At 36.7% G+C, this 16,331-nt stretch overlaps 1 protein-coding gene across 1 annotated transcript in view; it reads left to right on the top strand.

Moving 5' to 3' along the window:
- tsnare1 (T-SNARE Domain Containing 1) overlaps positions 1–16,331 on the top strand; it is a 200,622-nt gene that overhangs the window by 118,811 nt on the left and 65,480 nt on the right. The window contains exon 9 of the mRNA XM_042490496.1: positions 9,096–9,168. Within this exon, the coding sequence (XP_042346430.1) occupies positions 9,096–9,168 (73 nt within the window). The remainder of the gene's footprint in view (positions 1–9,095; positions 9,169–16,331) is intronic.

Raw genomic sequence — 16,331 nt, 5'->3', positions numbered from 1 at the left:
TGAGATACACAACAACTCAGCCTCCAAAACACAACACGGCACATGTTCCACTGTTCTCAGCCATCGGCACTGCGCTGCCTTAACAGTGTTCAACTCTTCTACCAGAACACTTTGTCACGCTACAGCAGTGAGGAGCAAAAAAATCATTTTATAGATATTACCGTAGCACCTTACATGGCAGCTCATTAACCTGTAAATGGGCAGACACAAATAAATATTTTGGGAAATCAGTCAATTGCTATTGTCTAATGTATTTAGGCTAAAATAACAGAATATCAACTTCTTTTTTCTAAATATGAAATGAAGTTTCCAAAATACAGTTTGTATCTCTCAAGATACACTGACCATTTAGGGTATACATTTAACACTTTCCCCTTTATGGAACCCTTTACCAAACATTTTATTAACAGTTTATTAGCTACTTTTTATTATGTTTTGCAAACAAAATTTGTAAAGTTAACTGAAAAACTCCGAAAATTAGTTTTTTTTTACATATACTAGGTTTTGAATGCTCAAAACAAATATACTCTTTGAATAAACAACGATCAATTAAAATTTATCAACAAAACATTTATTTGCTTTTATACTCTTCACTGTGGTAACACTACACGATCAATATCCTATCAAGGAAAGTATTGATTAGTGGATAATTAAAAATTAATAAAGAAAAATAAATAGCAATCAATTCACGTAGGATTACATTTTGAATTTTGATACAAATGATGAGTGAATTTACAATGTTGGCAGGCAGTCACATGACCTGAATAGTTAAATATGTTTTGTACCAAAAATATTTTGAACTCTATAATAAATAGCCAGGTGTCTTTCACTGCATCAAATCAGCCAGATTTTTGTTTTTTTGTGGGATGTTCAGGAGGCAAGCTGAGCTGGTCAATGGCATTACAACTAATTTGAGTGTAGAATTAATAATTTTTGCAATCATCAGTAGGGGTCATCAAATGAAATGGCAACATCCAGTAATTCCTATAACTGGTCACATGAGCATTATGTGTAAAATCAATGGGATGCTCCACTATAATCCCATCTCATTCCTTATTTAGGAATATCGATACTGATATATCAGTATAAAACAAATGTTGACTTCATACTTAAATAATATCTTAAATATGAGGCAGAAAAGTGTTAAATGTCGATTGTAAACACTCAAAACATTTTTAGTTTCTCAGCCATAGAGTTGAGATCTCCTAGTGAGTCACTTGAGTATTGATGCTAATATTTGCTTGATATATTATAATATAATTACATTTTAATTGATTTTAATTAAATGTCAAGTATACCATACTTCAGTATACCTGAAATACAAATTATACATTAAACACTGTGGCGTATTCATTAGAAAAGGAAACAGGGTCACAGACTTGAGAGGCTTGAGAAACCCTGTCTGATTTGTCGCACAGCTTTCGTCACTCTTATTTTCTATGAATGAATACAGTCACATGAACAGGCGGCGTACGCTGACAAGCCCTTTCTGTAGTTTGATCACAGTCAGATCACGTTCACAGTCCAGAGGAGGTGTCAATTTGGTTTGGGAATGTACTGAGAGACTTTTCTCTCTGCGAGGTCTCGCTCTGATTGCTGTGCTCTCATTTGGCCAAAAGAAGGAAACTAAGTGGGAGAGAGCACTTCAGAGTTCCAAGTAACTTCTCCAAACGAACAAGGTGTGAAAACGCCTTAAATCTCCCAGACGCCTCTTCAGGGGTCGTGCTGTCTATCAGCGCTTTCCCCCTCCTTGTGGCTGACTCGCATACTTAATCAGCTCTTATTACTGGAGCCGCTTCACCTTAAAGAGGCTGATAGGAGGCTGTGCTGTGCCATACTTCCCTCTGCAGGCACAAGAGGAGTCCTCCATGCACAGATATTTGTCTCATCACCGTTCTGCAGTGTAAGACTGAATACATAGATGCTGCTGGCCTCTGTAAACTGCAGTCTTTGCATGAAACCCTTGCTGGGAGAATCATGCACTGTATGTGGCACTTTCTCTAATCCCCGCTGCTCGCTGTCATATATTGGATTGTAAATCACCTCCATTGTGCTGATACCTCGTAAAGTATCAAACTGTGCCCAGCAAATTTGACTTCGAATAAAGTATGTTTTCAAGACACAAGCAGATTAAAGTAATCACACAGGAGATGCTCATTTACCCTTTGAGAAATGAGCAAACTGGTTTGATTTCTTTTGGAAAAAAAATGGGGGGAAAAGCAGTGAGCAAAAAAATGTCCCAAAAATTGCATGAAATTGGTAAGAGGGGACATAAATGTCCTGAAAATTAGTTAAGATTTTCATGGTGGAAAAACTATGCCAATAATAATAATAATAATAATAAAACATATTAGTATTATCATTATTACTATTATTATTGTTATCATCAACATAGTTTTCAGGTACTTTTCTTGTAACTTTTTGCAAATTTCTTGCTAACTTTGGCCATGTCTTGTTAAGCTGCTAATTTTTTTCTGTCTATGTTTTTGCTAGAAATCAAAAGTGTGCAACTGATCTTTGTGGATAATTAGTACTATGTGAAAATAAGAGGCAAGAAGAGTTACTTTTCCCTTTTTTGCTCAACCTCTATCAGAAGATCTGCAGGTTGCAAAGCTTTGAATGGAGCTGCAGTCTCTCCCACAAGTGCTCATATCAGCTCGTATCAGACAGATCCTTATGACTGGAGAAATGCGAGGCATGCAGCGCTGGTGACTGAGGTGCCAATCAGACGCTGCCGCCAGGCTTGTTTTGTTATTTATTTATATATTTTTTATCTTGGCCTCAAGTTTAATTGTGTTTTTGCTGTCTCTGCAGTGGCCTCAGTGTCAGATGGAACAGATGTCTGAATCGCAGACTGACATTTCAGTCTCATGAAAATATACAGACCCCTCGGAGTATGTTCTTTTCATCAGTCACACACAATAACAATAGCAGCAGGATTGACAGGAGGCGTCAGAGGACCAGTAGAGGTGAGCGTCGCAACTGAGGACGAGATTGGCTCGTAACGATTTTTGGAACGCAGCAAAAGTTCTGTGACTCTTTATTGTCCCCTGTGCAGGGAGTTAATTTTTTGCATGTGTCCCTCACAGATAGGGGAGGTCAGGGTCAGCTGTAGAGCTTTGCCCCTTGGAACTGCTGCACATTCAGAACCAGCCATAAAGAAAGGCCCCTCACGTCTACATGTTTCCTTGCCAATTTCCTTGACTATGATGAAAACATGATGTGCTGCAGGAGAGAAGCAAAAGAGAATTTCTTGGAGTGCTGTACATTTTCAATCAGGAGAGACTTAGAGTGGAAAAAAATATGTATTTACATGTGCACATTAGAAAATTAAACCCCATCATGTCATGTATTTACAGAGGATGCTGAAGCCGTAGTAGGAAAGGGAACCTACATAGACTACATAGTGGTGATGCAATTAAGAGGGTGCTGAGGATCTGGATGTGAAGAGTAGTGGGCTTTTGATTGGCTCGTTCTAGACTCTGGATAGGATGAGAGCAGGTGAAAGGGGTTAAAGAGGGCAAAACAATTCCAACTAGAAAAACAGCTGACAGGAAAATTTCAAGTTGACAGTAGAAACATAATGAAAGTCCTCCTGATTAAATGTATGCTAAGGTTCATTCAGGCAAACTTATAGTTATCTTCCCAGTATATATACAGGAGGCATATATATATATATATATATATATATATATATATATAATATATATATATATATATATACAGGAGACAGGGAGGTGCTGCAGATCAAGAGATCAAGAGGCGGCACAATTGGCCTGCCTATTTTTGAGACTTTTTCCACACTCCAGAGTGGAAGTGCCCAACCAAAAGTCGGGGGTATAGTTACTCTTATTATGGCTTAAAGTTTAGCAAAATTAAGGGTTTCAGTTCATGAAACTTAATGGTAATGCTTTGGTCACCTAAAAAAAAAAGTCTTGGTCAGTGTTTGGTTGTTCTAAAAGTCTAACACAAGGAATCAAATGTTCAGTTTTTTTCAGTAAGTACATTTTACCTTAATGGTTTTATACCTGTTTTGGCTAGTGGAAATTAGCATTAGGATTATCACAGTTAACCACTGTTGTAAATGCACAGTGCTAACCAAGCTGGCAGCTAGTGATAGGGTTAATGCCACTTTCTTGTCCACATATGATAACTTTTTGTTTCAAAAATCCAAGCAAAGCGGGCCAAACTCAATGCCAAACTAAATGTTTCAATAGGAGTCCAAAACTAACTGGTGATGTCTTGTGGCTAGGTTTGTTATTTTGTGCAGTGTATGGTATTGACATTACATTATATTTAAAGGTAACATTGGTGTTACAGCCATTTTTTAACCATTTTGTTGACACTTTGTACTTTTTTTTTGACTCCTGTCCTGTCTCCAGCTCAGAATGTCAGCTATGGGGCTGATGTTAATGGTTTCCCCACTTCTGCTTGTACAGTGTGTACAATGTAATGTGGCATTAGTTACCAAGATGTGTGACTTTGGTCAAAAACACCCACACTGTAAATTGTCTATGACAGGAGCTGGAAATAGTAAATCAACAGTATTCCCTACCCTATCTTAAAGGACTTACTTTTCTTTCCTGGGAATACAAATATAATAGCATGCTTTGTTTTGGCTTTTAGAGAACTTAGTGCCTTATGGAAGAATAATTAACAGACCTCCTAGAGTGCTTTCACACCTACCACTTTGGTACAATTCAAACAAACTGTGGTGCGTTTAACCATTAGGGTCGGTTCATTTAGGCTGAAATGAAAGCTGTTATTTGAACTTGGATCAAACAGACGCACCAAAAACCACCCGTGAAAAAGGTGGTCTCGCTTCATTTCCAAGCAGACTGACTGATGGTGTGGTTTTGTTTTCCATGAGAAGGCAAAGTGGACTACCACAGGATTTTTTGGTAATACATTTGTGGCATTAGTATAATTTCAAAAGCCAAACTACCACAGTTTTTCTAACTAACTTTTTTTTTTTCTCAACTGTGAAGGAAGCAATATCCTAAGCAGTTATGATCCACAGTAACATCCAACTGTGATAATATGTGTGACTGTAAAGTTTTCCATTGTAAAGTGAGAAGTTAACATGTCATAATCATTGTTTAATAGATGAATATGACAAGTATACCAGACAAAAATAAGAAAGTGTTCATTTAATATTAAATACCTAATGAAAAAGTATATTTATAGTTTTCATAGTTAATGTAGAGTGACCATATAATATTTACATAGATTGCTACTGACAATAATAAAAAAGGAAATGAAAATGGAAACTATAATAGAGATGAGTTGGTTTTTTTGAAGGCATATATAGCCAGTGTTGGGGAGTTTTATTAAAACATTAAATTATATTGTAATTAGTACAATTATAGTTAAGTAGAACATAACATTTATTTTGTTGCTTTGCATCTTTTCACCATGCAGGGATGCCTTTTTATGGACATTTTTCAGCTTTATTGCCCAGTTTCAAACTTTTGTTGTAAAAGTAATCAAACGTAATGGGTTACAAAAATTTGATGAAGTAATTAATATAGTTATATTTCATTATATATTTTTAACAAGATACATAGGAATCTGCAGCTTATTACATTTGAAAAAGGTTAAAAAACTGCAAATTGCACAGTTTTTAATCTAGCATGAATTATTCTTTGAACACAAGTGTATTTCAGCAACAAATTATTGTTAAGTATGCTGTTTCTATGTATCTCACATCTATAGGCTACTACATATTAATTCTACACACAATGTTCTACCTGACTGTCCTAGTATACTGTTTTACCAGTTAGAATTCAATCAGCTCAACATAACTGCTTTATACAAGAAGTAATATGATAAACGTCACATCAGACATCCATCACACGTTGGACTGCTTCACAAACAGAAAGAAAACTGTCTTTAATGTGTTCGTTTTATTTAGACACCTCAATAATGTAAAATGATAGGCCCATTTCAAACTATTTCTGGGAAAATAGATTTTTCTTTTTTTTGTAATGTATTTTTTTTAAACCCATATTTAACCAGGTCAGTCTTGCTGAGATCAACATTCTCTTTTGATCTCAATAAAAAAAAATGTTTTATTGACCTGTTGCTATACAAATAGATTTTTCATGTCCTACTTTGCACATAATTGTTTTGATGCTCTTCAGTGTGGATTACGACAATATCAAAGCACTGAGACAGCGCTTATAAAAAGCCCTGAATGACTTTTTAAATACAGACAATGACTAAGTCTCTGTCTCGTTACTGCTGGATCTCAGTGTTGTGTTTGACACTATTCACTGTAAGACATTACTGGACAGACTTGGAAACTAGGAGGGACTTTCAGCCGCAGCCTTAACTTGCTTAAATCCTATTTGTGAGATAGATTTTCTGATCATTTTGATAACTTTTTTACTGATTTTTTACTTATTCCAAGCTATTTCTCATGGCTGTTGCTCATTACTGTTTCCCCATGCTTTTGAAAGGAATCCGAGACAATTTGCTAAAGTTTCAAAGGATTAATGGACCAAAGATCTGGAACACGCCTCCTGTACTCCCTAAGATTTGTTCTTTTCAAACAAGGCTCAAAACATCTCTGTTTGCCACTGTTTTACCCAAGGTCACTTAGAGATGTAACATTGTTGTACTTTTATGCTTCTTAAACCCTTTAGATCTCATTTAATTGTTTGTTTTTGTTTTGTTTTCTGAATTGTCTTATTTTCTGTTTTATAAGTTTGATATGTTTATGCTTACACAAAGCATTTTGAGTTGCCTGTCAGAGATGTGCCGTATAAATAATATTAGATTGGATTTAAGATTGGTTGCTTTTGTTTGTTGTCCTCAATTTATTTTAGTTTTTCCTGCATTGAGATGTTCCGCTGCTCATTTGGGCAATGCATTGTGGGAAAATACATCCATCAACAGCACTCTCAAAAATCAATCGGGATTATTATGCATACAGTGTGAGTGACATCATTTTGTCACTTTTCAATAATCTTCAACAATCTTCAGGCTCAGGATTAGTATGGAGTGTGGATTCGGGACGCATCATCAGTGAAGACCAAACAGACTGAACTCACAGGCCACTGTACTCTTTTTTTTTTTTTTTTCTCTTTAAGTCCAGGCCAAGTGAACCAAACTAAATATGTCAAAGCAACCCTAGCTCTGGACTACCGTCCCCTGCACCTGATCAGGTCCACACAGGAACTGAAGCAGAAACTATCTCCGAGCAGTGCTGATAGACTTGCTCTGGGTGATAAGAAAATCTCCCCATAGGAAACCTGTTGTTGGAAATATAATAGAAAAATCTGCGGCCCTGGTTCCCAGCCCAGTGCCAGTATCCAGTGGCTGCTAGATGAGCAGAATTTAAAGCCCATGAAATATGGAAAAGGGCACAGTGTTGGCCTGGAGCCTGGCCACCCACTCAGCCCCCAGGCAGGGGTCCCAACCCATCACATCACTGCCTCCTCCCTGTGTGCGTCTCCCTCGCTGCCTATTCACTTCCACACACTATTTGCTAAATTGGTTACACACTGTTCATGTCATTATGATGAAATGAGGCCTGATTGCCCAACACTTTGCCAGGTAAAATAAATTTGTTATTCTATTACAGCGTGATAGACAGGGTTGCCCAAAGATAAATACAAAAAAAAAAAAAAAAAAAAGTCTTTAGCATTACAAGGTTTGCCAGGGGCCATTTTGGCTCCATTCAAATGGGTTTTGCCAAGTGGCAGGATGGCTGCCAGTTTCCACAGCAATCTCTGCCACCTGTGATGGATGGCCCAGTGGGTTAGGCTACACAAACGCAGCTGTGATTGCACGGAGCCATAATGGAGGAGAGGGGGGACCTGTGAGCAGGAGATAGACAGAGGTTTTATAAGCTTTCATATTGCTTTGAGCTGAAACACTGAGAGCAGATTCAAAGCTCAGGGACTGCGGAGAATTAGCTGCGGTCAACCATAGCTGCACTAGTTTGCTCTGTTCCCTGACAGGGAAGTAATTGAACAAAAACTTTGAACTGCTTTTTTCTTTCCTCGAGGGGCAGCGACCTTGATTTGGAATTTCATTTTCTTACAAATCCATGCATATAGTCGCTCATCTGAGGTCTTGTGCCAAGCATGTTAAGTTGTGTTAAACATCAAATAGCAATCAAAATCCACTGTAGTTTAATTTGATGTTTCTAAGGGGAATCTTGCAGATGTCACTAACACCGAGCAGACCAGAACCTTTGGTATTTTTAAGCAAAACAGCAAAGGTTAACTCTCTAATTTTTCATTGGGGCTGAAGTGTGCTGGGGCAGCAGGCTGGAGGCCACTAATGCTAACAGACTCAATAAGCTCATCAGGAAAGGTGGTTCTTCCCTGGGGGTGGAACTGGAGTCTTTAGTGGACGTATCAGAGAGGAGGATGCTTAGAAAACTGCTAGGTACAATGGAAAACATCTCTCATCCCTGCATGTCACGTTGGAGTCCTATCAGAGCACCTTCAGCCATAGACTGAGACCACCGAGGAGCACCAAAGAATATTAGAAGGTCTTTTCCACCTGTGGCCATCAGCTCCTCCCACTTATGCAGGAAAGAAAACTGAAGTATATGTTTTGCAATAGTACTGTACTTATGTTAACTTACATTTTTAAACTCCATGTGCAAGATTTTTTTTTTTTTTTACTTTGACTTTTTACATTCTTATTTACTAGTTACTTTTAAACATTATTATTACTAGACAATTTGTATTTTATTTCAGACACTTTGTATTTTAATTTATGTCAGACACTTTGTATTTTATTTCATTTTATTTTCACTTATTTGATGCTCTGTTGTATTATTTTTTTTAAATATAGTCTGATGAAGAGCGGTTGCGCTCGAACTGTCACTTTGGTGCATTAAACTAGTGAAAGGTGTCAATGTATCCACATAATAACATGCAAATGTGACGTATTTGTGATTTGCAGAAACAAAATGCCAACATCTTTTTTCTGGTGATTGGGTTGATTAATGTGATTTGGGGTTTCCTGTATCTGTTATGTGTTCTCAGCCAATAAGTGCCAGTGACTGATAATATGAGAAACAACGAGGGAAAGGGAGGTGTAACATTAGTATGTGCTGTGTGTTTCCTCTACAGAGAGACATGCTTGATGTCAGCCAAATCATGAAGGATCTGGCCAGCATGGTCCACGAACAAGGCGACGCCATAGGTAAGACTTTGTGTGTGCGGTTAGTGTGAGCTTGAATGTTCCTCACTTTGTTGTCCTCGACTCAATTAGCGGAGATAACCTTTGTGGTCATGTTTTTAATTTGATGTGCTTGATTAATAACTTGAGCCTGAAAATTCTGCTGTGCAAAAACAAACTTTGTAACCTCCACCTCGCTTGCCACGCTGTTAAGATTCTTTGATGAGAAGCAAAGTGCTCTGGGTTTAAACAAACAGTGGACTGTTAGAGAAAATCCATTTAGACACCCTGATATCTGTAAACGGCTCTCCACACCCTGCAGTGATTTAGACTTGGCCAAAACAACTAGACGTAGCACACAGATATAGGGCAGATATAGAGGCTTTGCTGCTGGGTCACAAATCTGCCATCAGCTATGTCTAGCTCCATCACCAACATTCACCAGGGAATTGGTTAATGCTTGTTTAAGTCAAACGACCACGCAGACAAAGAGACATACCTGAAAAATGTTGTTTTGATGGGGTTGTAGATCAGCTCTGAGTAAAAGTCAAAGGTCTGATAGGGAAGATGACTCTCCAAATTGAGGTGATTGTCTTTAGCTGTGTGGTGCAGCACAACACTTTGAGCAGTAGCTAGAGTTACTGAATGATAGTTCATTTACATTTTGTTTTTTTTCGGCTTGCTTAGTTAAATAAATAACTGGGAGGCTTATTTAACTTTTAACCTGAAAGCAACTTGCAGGATGAATTCAAATTTATACTTAACGTTTCCTAAAAAAGATCATTCCAAAAGCTAATTCAGGGTTTTATATGTTTATAAGACATAATGGCTGGAATTCAAAGTAAAAAAGCAAGTAGGAGTTAAGTAGGAGTGCTGTGCTGATGTTAAAATAATCCAGTTAATTAATTCATGCCAGTTAATATAGCTTACATTACCAAACTTTGCATAACCAATTGCATTGTCACTGAGCAAAACTAATATGCACACAATGAAGATGATAAAGACAAAGTTCGTGTAGCAGGTAAAAAAAAAAGAGAGAAAATGCCTCGCCACGTGATTGCAGAAAATTTAGGCAACAAAAGTATATATTTTGTTATATATATATATATATAAGTCCATATATATATATATATATATATATATATATATATATATATATATATATATATATATTAGTGCTGGGCATAGATTAATTTTTTTAATCTAGATTAATCTCACTGCAATCCTGTAGTTAATCTAGATTAATCTAGATTAAAATTATAGATTTGAATTTTGCCAAAGACATTCAAAATAATATCTATCTATCTAAATGATGAAAATGCATCACAAACTGCTTGAGAAAGCTGTTCTACTATAATATTTGGTAAAGAAAAATAATGTTCCATAAGATTTACTTTGGTGTTTAACTTTTTTTTTTATTTTGTTAAACACAGACATTTAGGAACACAGGTTCTGTCTCCATGTGGAAAAAGCTTTTTCCTGCTAACTGGAATGAACAGCAGAGGGCGCAGCCTCTGATAACATGACCCTAACTGAACTGTGGGCCTACATTAGAGGTCATGAAGAAGACCATTAACAGTCAGCAGCTTTGTGACACGGCTTGAGCCAATCACTCCAGTCACTCAGGCAGACCAGCTTCCGCCTTGTTCACGCCCCCTCCGCGTAATTCGACCAGGTATACATCCGCGCTACAGTGAAATTGGTGCCTTGCTCACTGTATAGACCCAACTTAGTGAATAGTTTATCGCGCGATAAGGAAATTATCGCGCGATAAGAATCCCGTGTTAACGCAGCACGTTAACGCCGTTAACGGCCCAGCACTAATATATATATATATAAGTACATAATCCACAATATCTCCTGAATAAAGTTATTATGTACTGAAACAGTTCTAAGGATTTAAAAAAAAAAAAAAATGCTTATGTGACTTTAATTAGCCAATGAAAGATGCCGTTAATGCCTAAAAAGGTCAATTTATTCTCTGTTCCTTGTATTCACAATGGTGAAGTCATGAGTTTTCTGAAAGTATCAGAAGTGTTATGTTCACCAAACACAAGAATCCTAAAGGGCACATGGCCATCTCTGAAGACGTTGGTATCCCTGTTTTAACAGGGTGCAACATTATTAAGAAGTTTGCTTCTTGTGGAAGTGTCAAGACTCTCTTGGGACATGTGGAAAAGAAAAATCAATGGGAGAAGTCATCAAAGGTTGATGCCAACTGTGGATAAAACACCAGATAAAGCATCCAAAGAGCTAATGGCTTACCTAGAGTGATCTGCAATGGTTTACCATGAGCCTCACACTAACCCAAGAACAGTTTCATGAGCCACGGCCACTGCTGAATGAAAGACGTAAAACAAAAATGTTTGTCAAAACCTTCCGAGGCAAAGCCTTTTGGGCACATTTTCTGTGGACAGATGAAACCAACAAAGAGCTCTTTGTTAATGCAGAACAGGAATCATAAAGTCAAAGGCCTGCTTTGCTGCCTCTGGTACTGGAGGCCTATTCTGTATTAAAGGAATCATGAAATCAGAGGATTACTGAGGCATTTTTGAGCAAATCTGTGCTACCCAGTGTTTGGTTCAAAGATGATGGGCCCCCGGGCATGATAAAGACCCAAAATGCACATTCAAAAACACAAAAGGACAGCAATTGTCCATGACAGCTGGGAGAGAAGAATGGCAAAAACTAATCTAAAAACTAAACCTGCCAGAAACATTTGGTGGCAGATCTTATTGCCAAAGGCTGTGCAAATAAAGTCTAGGTAAAGGTGTAGTTAATATTGCAAAGTTATACAAGTAAGTTGCCCTAACTTCAAAAAGACTGTTTTGTTGTTTGTTTTTGTTAAATACCTCTAGACATCTTATTGAAATATTCAGATGATAAAAAGTAAGTACATTTCCATTTATTTTTGAAGATGCAACGTGCATGTTATACAAATAACCCAAAGGCCAATAATGTTGACCAGAACTGTAGAAAATTAGTTCCATTTTGTTTTCTCTCATACTTTTTTACTGGGATCTGTGCTATATTCACTTTAAAAGGGTAAAAACAGATATTTTGGCTTATCTTGTTACTTGGAGAAAGCTTAATGAAGGGAGAAAAACAAGCTCTATCAAGACAAAGTATAGATTTGTCGCAGGTCTTTTCACTGACAATTAATTTTGAAATGTTTTGTACTTTTTAAAAGTGTTGTATAAATATGTTTGTAAAGTAAGATGTAAGAAGTAAGAAGCTGTGAATGATATTTGATATCATATTGGATTGGGTATACGTTTGGCAAAAATGTTCATCTTAGTAAAGGAACATATTACCCAGTGCAACAGTGTGGCTTATTGATATGTTTTTCATACTTTTGGGAAACAGTGGAGGTCTAAAGGACAGAGAAATGAGATATAGACATCAGTTATTGTTTTGGTCAGTGTTAGTGGTGTTGAGTGACTATAAAAAGCATGCATTATCTCCAGACTTAAACTTTAATTTTATGAATGTTGTGTAGCTCCTAATAGTACCCCCAAAACTTTAAATACGAACAAGACATTGCTTCAATATATCATAAAAATACTATTGATATATGAACTGCAGAGCTGTAAGTTTTTTTCCAGCTTGCAGAGGATGAATCCTCAAACTGCATTTACAGTTAAACTTTTTGCTACGGCTGACATCCAACTGTTGACTGGGAGCGTCAAGTCCACACTAAAAACATCAACACACCAGGTCCAAGACGAGCCGGGTCCTTCAAAGTAAAAGCACCGCAGGTTCAGCTTTGAATTATTTAATCATAACAATTAATTATTTAACTTTAACATAACAGTACTTTAACTTTATACTTTACTTTATTTAAAATTAAAACTGTATTTTATCAAACTTTATTGTAACAGCAGTTCATGTGATTTAATTTTTTGGCAGTAGCTACTTTATGTGTAACTGTAGTTCCTTTAATAGTTTTTCATTTTAGTAGTTTACAGTAATTTAGATGAGATTTCAAACGATCAAGATATATTTTGTGCATCGTGATATAGGCTAAAAATATCATGATATTTTTTGAAAGCTATATCACTCAGCCCTAAATGGCACTAACCCACCTTAGGGCACTGGAGTTGAAAAGGTGAGCATAGCACCTGTGATGATAACTAGCAATTGAATATCATATAATGCTAGCTTTGAAAATAAGTGTCTCTTCAGAAAGCCCTCGACCCATGTTGAACACACAAGGCTCATCTACAGTGTTATGAATCCTAAATGAAAAAAATGATGATTTGGCTGACCTGTAAAGACCCATGTGTCCACAATCAAAGGCTATTATGGGTGAAAGTTGGGCTACAAAACATATTGTCTCCCATAAAGAGGAAGACAAAAGCAAAGAGCAATGCTGTTCGTTTTACTGTGTGTGTGTGTGTGTGTGTGTGTGTGTCAGAGAGAGAAAGACGGAGAGAGAGCAAGAGAGAGAGAGCGAGAGAGAGAGAGATGAAGTTTTTTTTTTTTGGAAGGAATGGGGTGCAATAACTTTTGCTAATTGCTGCCTTTTTGTTGCAGAGTGTCCTTTTGTCTGCCTCCTTCAATCAGGCTAATGTAGATGCCCTTTACATACCCTTTAGAGTCAGGCTGACTCAGACTGCCTCACCACAATTGGACAAGAATGGGATACCTGTATTCTTTTCCGTCTTTTTTTTTTTTTCTCAAATGCACTATTCTTAATTATTATGGCTCACATTTAGAGCCATGAATGATGCACGTAATGGAGAAGTAGTGTTTTTCTTCTTTCCCAAAGTGCTTTTTACTTTATTTTAGTATTTTGTTTTTAAACTGGTAACATTTTAGTGAACCATATAGAAACAGTAGCACACAGTAAATAATTAATTCACAACAAAAGATAAATCCAAGACCATTAGAAGTCTTCACAATGACTAAAGTGTTTTGTGCCTCCCAGTAAGAGAGTCTTAAGGCCAATGCTCTCAAAACAAATTATTAAGAGTCATATTTGAATTTTTTTGTGTGTGTGTGTTCGATTGTAAAAGCCTAAAACATAAACCACCAGTAAGTGGGCTTCTCACATTTATTTATTGCAAATTGAAATCTGGGCAAGTGCAAGATAAGTCACACATAGCAAATAAAAAAATAACATCATAGCTATACTGCTCTCAAGCTTTCAAGTATGTCATGCCTCTAGCCAAGCCCGAATCAATGATGTCACACTACGGCAGGTGTTTTTCATCAGCCGTTAAGAGCAGGACTGCTGTTAGATCGCTGATAACTGAGATTTGCAACCTGCTTGAAAGTGTTACCCACAGAGAGCCGCGCACAAGGACTTCTACCTTTATGATCCGGGGTGAGTTTATGTTTCAAGTTCACATCTATAAAAATTACAAGGTCCTTTTTGGCAAAATACATAGTTCTGAGAATTATTAAGTGGATTTGCAATTGTCCACATCGCCTTTGATGATTTGTGCTATATCCAGTTGTTTTTACTACATGTTATTTCCAGTACAACACTTTTCTTTTTAATGTAAGTGAAAATGGTCAAATAACATTACTTACAAATGAAAAAAAGGCATGCATTGCGATACTTTTTATCCCCTTTTAATATCATTTGCAAAACCTGAATTTGCTCACATCCATGTTAATTTGTTTGCGGTCGTCTTTCTTTTTGCCTTTGCTGGAGCATTGCTGCACTTCTTGGAGCATAATTGCAGGCCATCAGCATTGAGAAAATGTTGGCATTGTATGTTTCTGCATACCAGGAACATGTTACACATTCCATTCCATTTTTTTCACATTATATATACTTTTTTTTCACACAATTGTGTCACTGTGTGCATAAAATGTGCTTTTAAAAATCAAGCTTTAAAAAAATATTATCCATTAATATTATTTTCTACATTAATTGACTTAATTTTTTTATCCAACATTAGTCCTAATCATGAACATCAAAAATCCATTACACTTTCAGAATTTAACCATTAAATGCCAGTTGTTGTTTTTTTCCTGATGCCACTATTTTTTAGATGGAAAAAGTCTTTCTTTCTTTTTTTTTGGATTATCATAAAAAAGACAACAAAATACAGAAGACACAAGCAAATGCAGAATGCAGTAGAAATAAGTGACAAAAAAAACTATTCACCCAATGTTTTTTTTTGTTTGTTTGTTTTTTCTTCTGAATGCTGCAGTGTGTTGTCAAGTAGATGAAGATGATTTTGCTTTGGTTAAGTTTATGTGCGTGTTTTTTGTAATATTTCACTACATTGAGTTTTCCGGGTCATCATAACAAAAACTGAGCCTTTTGGGCATACCATTAATTAACAAAGCACCAAATTAATTGCTCAGCAAACTACTGCACAAGGAGTTTGGATTCGTAAATGAAATAAAAAGTAAAAAAGAAAAGGTAATGCTGTGCACTTCAACACATTCCACATGTTCCCCAGACAGATATAGAAGACATTTAACACCTGCTTCCATCACACTTGGTTCTTCACTCTATTTGTGAATTCTGCCACATCTCCTGCTAGTTCATCATAATAAGACATGCATGAGCTGCACTGAGTTTGTCAGACATTTTTTTTTTTCCATTTGCATGTGAAAGACTACTGATATGGTATTCTAGACATGGAAGGTAGAGGAACACAGCGTGCTCCCACCCAAATGGGTGAACAGAGGGAGAGAGGAGAGCACTCTGTGGAAGACTGCAGAGTTCACGACATTATACCACAGCAGAAGTCCAATCTGATCATTACACAGCCTTGCAATAATGGACCTCTCCCCATTAAAAAGAGATGCACTGAAATTGCCTTTGGCCTTTTTGGAAGGCTTTCTTAGTGTAGTGGCGGATATGAATAATATGTGATTGTGCCGTGGAGGCGTTTGTTGCAAAAGCAGCAGGTAATACAAAGAAATGAATAGGCTCAAGAAGGAAGGATTAGTGCTTTTATGGCCTATTCATGCTGGCTAAGGACATACTATTTTAAAGCCCGCAAGTTGAGATATGCAATCAACAAGGTTGGTTCTGCAGGCGGAGGTGTTTAAAAATGTATTTATTTGAACACATCAAAGAGTGCATTCTTTTTTGTTTTACAAGATGATTAAAATATTCTGGTATTGGACATGCTGGGGGCTTGTTACTATTGGATACTATTATGTATTACAGATCTGTGTTTATTGGGTATTATATTATTGGGTATTTTGGTATTTGG

The sequence above is a fragment of the Plectropomus leopardus genome, chromosome 7 (genome assembly GCF_008729295.1).
Source record: "Plectropomus leopardus isolate mb chromosome 7, YSFRI_Pleo_2.0, whole genome shotgun sequence".
NCBI classification, from domain to species: Eukaryota; Metazoa; Chordata; class Actinopteri; order Perciformes; family Serranidae; genus Plectropomus; species Plectropomus leopardus.
Note: the sequence above shows the minus strand (reverse complement) of the source record. Positions and strands in the feature narration are given on the sequence as shown.